The sequence below is a fragment of the Cariama cristata genome, unplaced genomic scaffold (assembly GCF_000690535.1).
Source record: "Cariama cristata isolate BGI_N322 unplaced genomic scaffold, ASM69053v1 scaffold3866, whole genome shotgun sequence".
NCBI classification, from domain to species: domain Eukaryota; kingdom Metazoa; phylum Chordata; class Aves; order Cariamiformes; family Cariamidae; genus Cariama; species Cariama cristata.
The window spans coordinates 1,617-10,729 of record NW_009620218.1 but is presented as its reverse complement, the minus strand read 5'-3'; the positions used below and the strand labels follow the sequence as shown (position 1 = coordinate 10,729).

The 9,113-nt window shown below is 40.1% G+C and overlaps 1 protein-coding gene across 2 annotated transcripts in view; it reads right to left on the bottom strand.

Annotated features, from left to right (window-relative positions):
- Positions 1-8,481, bottom strand: part of KDM1B (lysine (K)-specific demethylase 1B) — a 23,381-nt gene extending 14,900 nt beyond the window's left edge. The window contains exons 1-8 of one of the 2 annotated variants that reach the window (XM_009701527.1): positions 8,392-8,481; positions 7,435-7,559; positions 5,510-5,599; positions 4,611-4,722; positions 3,769-3,885; positions 2,754-2,792; positions 1,441-1,645; positions 138-322 (exon numbers count right to left, since the gene is read on the bottom strand). In XM_009701527.1, coding sequence (XP_009699829.1) covers positions 138-322; positions 1,441-1,645; positions 2,754-2,792; positions 3,769-3,885; positions 4,611-4,722; positions 5,510-5,599; positions 7,435-7,559; positions 8,392-8,481 — 963 coding nt within the window. The remainder of the gene's footprint in view (positions 1-137; positions 323-1,440; positions 1,646-2,753; positions 2,793-3,768; positions 3,886-4,610; positions 4,723-5,509; positions 5,600-7,434; positions 7,560-8,391) is intronic. The other variant, XM_009701528.1, reaches the window with a different exon arrangement.
- Between the last annotated feature and the right edge of the window lie 632 nt (positions 8,482-9,113).

Genomic DNA, 9,113 nt, shown 5'->3' with positions numbered 1-9,113 from the left:
TCAGCAGGATGGGAGCAAATTTTCTGGTGCATAATGAGACATCCAAGAAGACAGTCCAATCCCTAAGAAGAGAGTCCACATCCCCCAAAAGGACCTATTATTTGTAAACAAACTAACTGACTATTGGCATCTCTTACCTTGCAGTTTGTGTACCACAGAGCCAAAATCAGGTTTCTCAAAGCCAAGTACATGGTAGGGTCTCGTGAATATTCTGGGAACTCATAGAGCTCATCCAGTTCCATGACATCTGGCCTCACACAAAGTGCTTTCCCACATTCGTTGGGCTGGTAAAAAGGCTGGAAATACTTGTTCATGCCTGGAACTGAACAAAGACACACCAAGAACTAGTCATATTCCATCATATTGTCATCACATCCTTTTCCCTCTAAGACGATCCACTGACCTCACACAGTTAAACAAGTAACGAAGCGTTCCAGCCTCTAGCCACCTTCAGAATGATTTCATTTATGTTGCTCTCCCCTCTCCTACCCTCTAGGCTGTGCAGTATTAATTACTATCCTGCTACCTGATGGGTACGTCTTGGACCTATCAGAGCTTATGTTTTGTCAGAGAAATGGTACATGCCCTCAGATGCCATGATAAGTCCAACAGGGAACAGGATCTAAACTTGAGTCTAAGGGCTAGCATCACTGTACATGCTCCTGCAGTACTCTGAACCCCTTTCATCTTCAACTCCCACTGCTGCCCAGAGTGGGTAGTAACTCAAAGTAATCGTCTTCCATGTGCAGGATTGGTAGGTCTGTGTAATGAAGTTTTCGGTCTGATAAGCAGATAAATAACTGTTGAATAGATGAACAGATTTACTTTCAGCACCTAAGGAGAGCAAAGCCTGCTAAGACAACAAAGAAGCTGAATTTTCCTCAAAGCAGTCTCTCTGAGATGAGTATGGGAATCCTGAATTACCTTTCTCCATACCTGACCTATGCTGCAGATCCGTACTCCGAGGCTGTCAGTCTCAGAGCTGTCATTAGCAAAAAAAACCCACAGCCCTAAACAGAATCTGAGTGCCTTAAGAAATGAAATCCTTTTTTCCAAAGCCCCAAAGATCCACAATATCAAAACTAGCAGAATCACGTTTTGTTTTGATAAATCTTCATTTCCTTAAGAAGGCAAAAAATCTTTAGGTACCCGCATGTTAATTTCCCATTTCTACGAACAAATGACAGGTGGTAAAGAAAAAGCCTATGCAGTCTGTGCTTACTCCCTAAAGAAATGCCATATGAAATGTATTACCTTTATCTTACAAACGAGTAAATTGCATCAAAGAAGTACAGAGGCAGTCACACTGGGAGTACGTATTAGTGCTGAGAACAGAACCCATATTTCTGAATCAGGAGCATTATATGCCTTATAAACTCAGTTATAAGACAAAGTTTATCACACCTATTTAAGCAACAGAGCCCTGCAGATGGCCCTTACCAGTCAAATTAGGCACGTTCTTTAAGTGCTCTAACTTCACAAGGTTGGATTCACCAGGTAAGCGATTAGTGCTGGTACAGGATGGACTCATGCCCACGCAGTCTGGATAATATGCAGCTAGAAAGGGAGCTGCCACACTGTCTTTCAGCAAAGGAGGGAGTATGAGCATGGAGTACCACCAATGGTCTGAAACTTCAGCCACTCTCTGGCCAAGCGGAGAAGTGAAGGAAAGAGGGGAGAAGAGAACACGTCAGTACTTTGAAAACGTTGGAAAATGAACCAATTCCCCCCCTCCCCGCTCCAAAACTGAGACCAAAAAGCACTAGAAGTACCAATCTCAGAATTGCAAGTCATAAAGACATTTTCTCTCCCTCTTTCCCCTTCCTCAGCCTGACACAGAAAACCTGTAGCATTAATCTCTTCCTCAGAAATGGAGCTGAAACTACACAAACTCCACACTCGCGTGGAAAGCAAAGAGATGAGACGTGCCGTGACAACACATCTGTGCCTTATCAGGCCCTTTATAAAACACTGACAATCGTTTATGCATCCAGAAATCTGAACTTAGAAAAGCTTACACTAACTGATCAATTTAATTTAGATTCTGCTATCCCCATCAAAGACCTTCTAAAACCCTAACGAACGCTAACGATTCAGCCTTAATTTACAAATCAAGCATGCATTAAGGAAGCAAAACCACAAAGCTTCTACGAGAGTCGACGATAAGCTTGAACATGTTTCCTGGGATGGAGGTACCTCAGGTACGCTTGTCAACATTGGCTTATTGAACATCAGATCATACTAAATCTGAAATGCAGGGTTACACGATCATAAATCCATCGAAACACCAACATTCATCAAGTCTAGTTTTGTATTATGAGGGAGAGGAGAGAGAAAACACATTTTGATGTTCTCTCGCAGTCTTCAAAAAGAGGAGACTAGCTTGACTAAAGATAGAAACCACCTGAAAGACAGGGAAATTTTAGGATGGGGAATTTTATTTGAAAGCTGGCTACTGAATACTCTTTTGCCTGATCCAAAGTGAGAATTAGGAGTAAACCTTGAATCACAGGCCCAACTCAAAGACACCACGCACCACCTGAAAGCTAACTGGTACGCTAAGGGAAAAGAGGAATGAGATGAGAAAGTAGAAGGCCCTAGGCTCTGTTGCAGATAGCGTCTGACAGTTTCCTCAGCAAAATGCATAAATACACCACAGTTGGCCAAAGGACCAAGAAAAGGAAAGAAATATGTCGTGCTTTAAGATTGCTTTCATGTTCTAGGACAAATGAGGAGGAACAGCCACTACTCACCAAGTCCTCAGGCATAGAACACTGGTCTGAGCCCTCAGTCTGAAAGAAAAGTGAACGGTATCAGAGCTATTTTCTTAAGCTGTACGACAAAAATTACATACAAACCAAAGTAATTTGTCTATGCCATAGCTCTTTAAACTTAAAAAACAAACCAAAAATGTGTTACTCTTCTGTAGCAGAGATGATTATGTTAGTAAAAATAAATAGTAGAGAAATGCATCATTAAAAAACACAACACACCATAAAGCAAAAACACTCCAGAAAATGTTTCTCACTTGTTAAGTGAGTTTCTGATGATCAGACATTAAAATATACATTCTATTCCATGAAATGGAACGGAACACTGAAACAAACAAACAAATGAAAAAAAATATGGAATTTTATAGAAAAATTCTGGAAATATCCCACATATACCAGAGAGACCCTTTCAAGTCTAGGCTATAAAAGAAAGTTTCTCATTTATTTTAAGAGCATCTTTATGACAAAAATTTCAAGATTAAATGCTGACCCTTCTGGTTTTCATACGGTCAGTGTTTTCATGTTATGTTTTTAACTATATGGAGTCTATGGCACTATAAGGACTCTCAAATTTCAACAGTGATCTTCATGCCAGAGCTGAAAGTTTTCATGTAAAGCCCCAGGACAGACGTGCTAGAAATTAATAAAAGCTCATGGAGCTTTTCAAATGCTGTCCTCAACAAGAAGTATGGCCAAAGAAAACCAAAATAAACATTTTGGTGTATGTCTGCTGATAATCTTTCCACAGCTTCAGAATGGAGGATTTTACAATTGACTGTGCAGACAAAGATAGTCCAGATACTTGTTTCTTGACATTTCCAGTCGGGTAACAAAAAGTCCAAACAGCATGTAGGCCTGTCACTCTGCAGCTCTCCGGGCCATCAGGCAATCATTTTGACATTAGAAACACTCAGCAGCAAACAGGAAGAAATTAATGTCTGCAAACAAGAAATATCAACTTGTTAGTTTCAATATGAGCAAAACTCCTCTGTGTTACCTTGGTGGAATTGTTCAGTTTCATACCACATCTGTAGGTTTTTGCTATTTGTGGTGTCAGCTGGATTTCCTTTGTCAGCTGACGCCATTTACCACAGTCTGGCTTTGTGCACTGCACCTACAAGTCACGAAACAAACATGTTTTTACTTGTTGCTGTCTGATTACAGATAAGCTTAATGAACCATAACTAACCAATTAGAAAGAAGCGAGATGTGAGAAAGTTGTCAAATACGTTCGTTAAATTCGCTCTCATGTAATCCTCAGGTCACAAGTAAGACATTTGGTATACAGAAACCTTGCACCCATCTCCTGTAAGACTGACTTTCTCCACAGAACCCAACTCCAAAATTAATTCAACACCCAGTTACTACGGTCTTCAGCGGGTTTTGCAAGCACTACTGCAAAAACACATTGTTCACCACCTCAAAACCAACAACAAAACCCCACTACCACCAAACTTCCTTCCATTCCAGTCTCTCTTCTGCTGCTGCCTTTACGAGGGAAACGCAAAATCTGGTTTGGAAGTCTTTCATGCTCATACTTTCCTGAAGCTGGTATCCTCCCTTTTCCCTGCCAAGTCTTACTCTACCTGAACACCACAGATCTTAGCTGCTACTTCACTGAAAAGCAACAGAAGGTGGTTCTTTGTGGGGTGTGGAGAAGGTCCCCAACAATGGAAGAGCTGATCAGAATTATTATCTTGAGCATTTCCACAGTCCTCTAATACCAGAAACCCCCCACAGAAACTCAGCTGACCTGCAGCTTGAACATACAGTATCAGAAACTCAGACCAGAACATCACATTGAATATACCCTATTAAATAAATCACTCTCTGTCTTACCCAGTAAGGAAGCTGTTGATCAGCCATGAAGGCTTTTGGACTGGGCTCACTTTTACCATTACTTGTCCAGATCCTTTTCCAGGCAGTGTATTTCTCATAACCATCTTTATGGCTAAGAAGACAGAGAAAAGAAAACAGCGAGCAATCAGAAAATTGAATATCTAGTTCATTTCAAGCAACAGCAGTTATTCTAAAATTAAACATTTTATATAAAGACAGAGAAATAAGGCTGTAGAGAGTCCTATATTTTTCCTGTTATAAAAGGTGAAAGTCATGGTTCTTACGATAGCAACAGATTGCATCCTGTCCTCTGGATCAGGAGCACACTTCCCAGTACCTAAAGCCTGGACTGAGTCACAGATACTGCTGAGCACATAAGCACCCAAAAGTCTTAGAAGAGCTGGACTGGACTCCCACTCAAATGGGAAGAGGCTTGGAGCTGAAAGCACTCCGTGAGCCCGACCACAGTCTCCCCGGTCACTGAACCGCAAGAATTAAATCCGCTCACTGATGTGATGTTACAGAGAGGCAAGGTCTCCTGAACTCACATTGTAAAGTGGATTTGCGTTATAAAGGAAAATAGATTTACTTAAAACTGTTCTCACAATTTAAAATTCTCTGATGTTGTTTTAAAAAAGACAAAAAGCTTCAGAATAACTGTACGTACAAACCAGCCTGCCTAAAGTAACGGCTTCTGTTCACACTGCTGTGTTTAAGTCGATGATTAGTCCATGCAACACCTGCAGTTTTAGCACCAATATCTAAGCCTCACTTTGACTAAAGCAAGCACGGAGGACAAGCCCTTGTATTGAAACATCATGTACATAAACGTAACAGTTGTAACGTCTGCCAAATTTTAATAAGCACCAAAAAGGCACCACCTTAATTGGCAAATCTACCTTCGGTAATAGTGGTCAAAACATTCATTGCAGAAGTGTTCCCCACAGGAAAGATGATACCATCTAGACGTATAGCCATTTTTAGCACATCTGTAACGCAGAAGACATAGAAATAGTCTTACGATAAATTTAGGAAAAAAAAAAATCTTTCTATTGACAGCAGCACATTCTAGAACATGAACAAAATATTCAGGACAAGCCAGGGCTTTACGTTACATTCATGAAAGCTGACTTGCACAAGGCGCTACAGTCATACAAATAACAATAAGATCATTTCAATTGTCTCAAACATTTCCAGTTTCCAAACTAAGCAACACCAGATGCAAAGGAGGCCAAATGTACACAATGTGCAGTTTTATAGTTGCTCTGGCTTCCAGCAACCTCCTGCTAACAATGGTCAACTGAGCCTGTCTTTAATACCCTTTAAGCAGACATTTCCTGAACATGAAGTAGGTTTGCTCGTACGATATGTGCTGTGACACACTAAGTGTTTTGCAAATGTGTAAGAAGACAAAGTCCCTCTCCACAGGAACTTACAGTTCCTTTACTTTGTTCCAGTTTGTTCTGATATTAGTGCCGGGGTGGGAGGGATCATTTAAATTAGTATTTTTCTTGTACGTGTGATCAATTGATTCATAAATCATTAGACCATCTCGTCCCCAGAACAACTGACGAAACTATAAAGGCAAATCTGAACACAAACCAGATGTTGCCTGTTTTTTTCACGTGACCGAGTTGGCTGCGATTTTAACCCAATGAGAGAAAACCCCGAGGAAGCAGTACACATTCTGAGCATTTATTCTCAGACAGAAATAGCCATTAGCAAGGATTATATTCATCAGACAAAGCAATCTCTCTTCACTTGGAAAACTCTCATTAAACTCAATGCAATGGTTCAATGCACGAGGTAAAAAGCAGTGACCTAAGCTACTAACTGAAATAGCTAGCCATGAAGTGATCTCATCTCAAATAAATAATGTTGAAAGTATGTACTTGGGGGGGGGTAGGAGGGGTGGAAATCAAAATAGTAAAATAACAATTCAGAAAGATGACTAAGCAGTATCTATTGTTTCCTAAATAAAAAATGTAATATCACCAATGCTGATCTCTCGGCGACTCATTTCCCCTATAAGTCGCCTATGCAACTGCCAAAACACTTGGCTTTCCTATGACAACATTCAGAATACATTGACCTCCTGCCACCAAAGAACGATCCACGTAGGTAACTAAATGAAGCACTGAATTGTTTTATATCATTGGAAAACAAATACAACAAGGAAAGCTTGTCTCAATTAACCAGGGAGGGAGGAATGCTATATAATGACAGTCTGCCTACTGCATAACGAGGTCTAATGTGTTGCTTATTATAGATACACCTTGCCAGTATCATGCATTCAGTATGGCCAGGGTCAGAATGTGAAAGGACTTGTGCAAGGACACAGAAAGCCACGAACAGCTGGAGAACAAACAGTTCAAATAAGTACAACTCTCTCCCAAGACCTAAAATTTCAGGGTCAGAATCTCACCTCGGACTGCAAAGCATTCCAACCAAAGAGCGATAAAGACTTCCTGCAGTAAATGACAGTTTCATTTTCCATCTTGAAAGCAAGTGTAGCTTCCTCAGATTACACTATTGTGCTCTCAGTTTCACAGAGGCAAGGCGTGTTCCAGAAAACACCATTAATAACGTAAATAAGCGTATTCTAAAGCTATTCTATATCTGAATTAGCAACTTGCATGGTAGAAAGTTATCCACAACAGGAATAACTTGTGACACTTTCCTGGCATCTTAAGACTCCTATTAGTACCTTTCGATTCTCCCCCTACTTTTAGAAACAAAGGGCTTTTTGAGGATATAGTTAGGATCCTAAACTTCAGCTGCAAGTTTAGAAAAGTCCACGGAAAACAAATAAAAAGAAACAAACCTTTCAGCTGCACTGGCAAAGCAAACGGGACATGTTGCAGTGCATCCAGCTTTTTCACACTTTCTGTATTTCTTCTCTGACGCTTCATCATCATCATCTGCTGCTTCAGCCGCTTTCTTCTTCACCTAATACAGAACAGTTGAAAACTGACCAAAAGCGACACAAATGCCACTTCTACAAAATGGCACTCAGATACTTTCGCAGCTTGTGGGTAGCATCAAATGGTTAAAATGGTACTAATGAAAATTTTTTGTATCCATTGTGAAATAGCTGCAGCATGAAACAGCTGTCAAACTAGGTCAGTTTTTCTACCAAAAAAAACCCCACCAGTAAGGCTGGAAATATCATTTAAAGCTAGAAACGCCTTGCCTTAGTCTAACTGATGCCATTGAAGAAATTATAAGCAAAGCTTCCAGTTTAAATCGTATTTTAAGCTCCATCACGTGCTAATGAGTCAAATGTCATGCGTTCATTTCTATTTCTCCTTCAGAAAAAGAAAATCTCTTCTTCACATATTTATTGGTATTAATTAGTGGCAATCTTATCTGCACCTCAAATAAAATATTAGGGTAGGCTTGGGGCTTTTTTTGGACTCCAGATAAAAAGCTGTATACCAAATGTCTCTTCTGGGCCTCAAAGGTACTGTGTGTTATGTTGGTTTAGGCCTCTGTCTGGATGGGCAGACAGCTTTGTCTGGCTGTACAGAAATCTGTGACTGTATTTTTAACACATCCAAGTATTTACAGGTTATATTGAGCATTTATCTTTTCTGAATATTATCCACAAATGAGACACTTGGCCTGCTTATTCACAGAATTAACTAATTCTCCCTCTCTCTGGGTAAGCACTCTAAGTCCTAACTTAGGCACGATGAAGCCCACTTTCTTTATCAATGTCAACAGAAAATAAAAAAATACCGGAGTACGAACCCACGTGTCTTTAAATTATTATAAATACCTGTCTTCCAGAACTCCTCAGAGGAAGGTTGTCCGGAGACTGGTCTGAAGGACATGCCTTTTTTTTCGTTCGTACCCTTCCAGTTGACATTGTATTATTAGATCTGGAAAAAAAGGCAGGCAGTAGTTAAGAAAAAAAATTAAATCGCTTGACTTTGCAGAGCTGTCTAATCACCTGGGCAGTACCAGTACAGCCACTCATAATACTACTTTTGTCAGAGTTACCTAGGGAAAAATCTATTAATTCAGGAGGAAAATGAGAATGAGGCATTACGGTAAAGGAACAATACTACTATTTTAAACTAAATTCAGAGTTAAGATTAGATCCATGAGTAAGTCTTGACAGGCTGTTCCTGATCAGCATACCCGGGATTTCAGTAATCTGATTTGCATTACGTGAAGACCTGGACTGGAATTTGGGTGTGCAAAGCGAATAGACATCAGCTCATAACACAAGCATTGAAATACCACTCTGAGTAACGTTCGTCCTGCTAACTACTGATTTATTGGTAGCAAGAGATTTGCACCATAAAGCACTTTCCCAAACAGCGTACTGAAGAGATGTTTAATACCAGGTGAACAACCCGTTCCAAGACTTGCATGCCCTCCTATGAAAATACATCAGAATTTGAAGTCTAAACTGCAGTTGCATTGCAATTATAGGGGATTGGAATATTACAAACTTTGTTGCTAAGCGTACCATAGGAGAAAATAAAAGGTTTA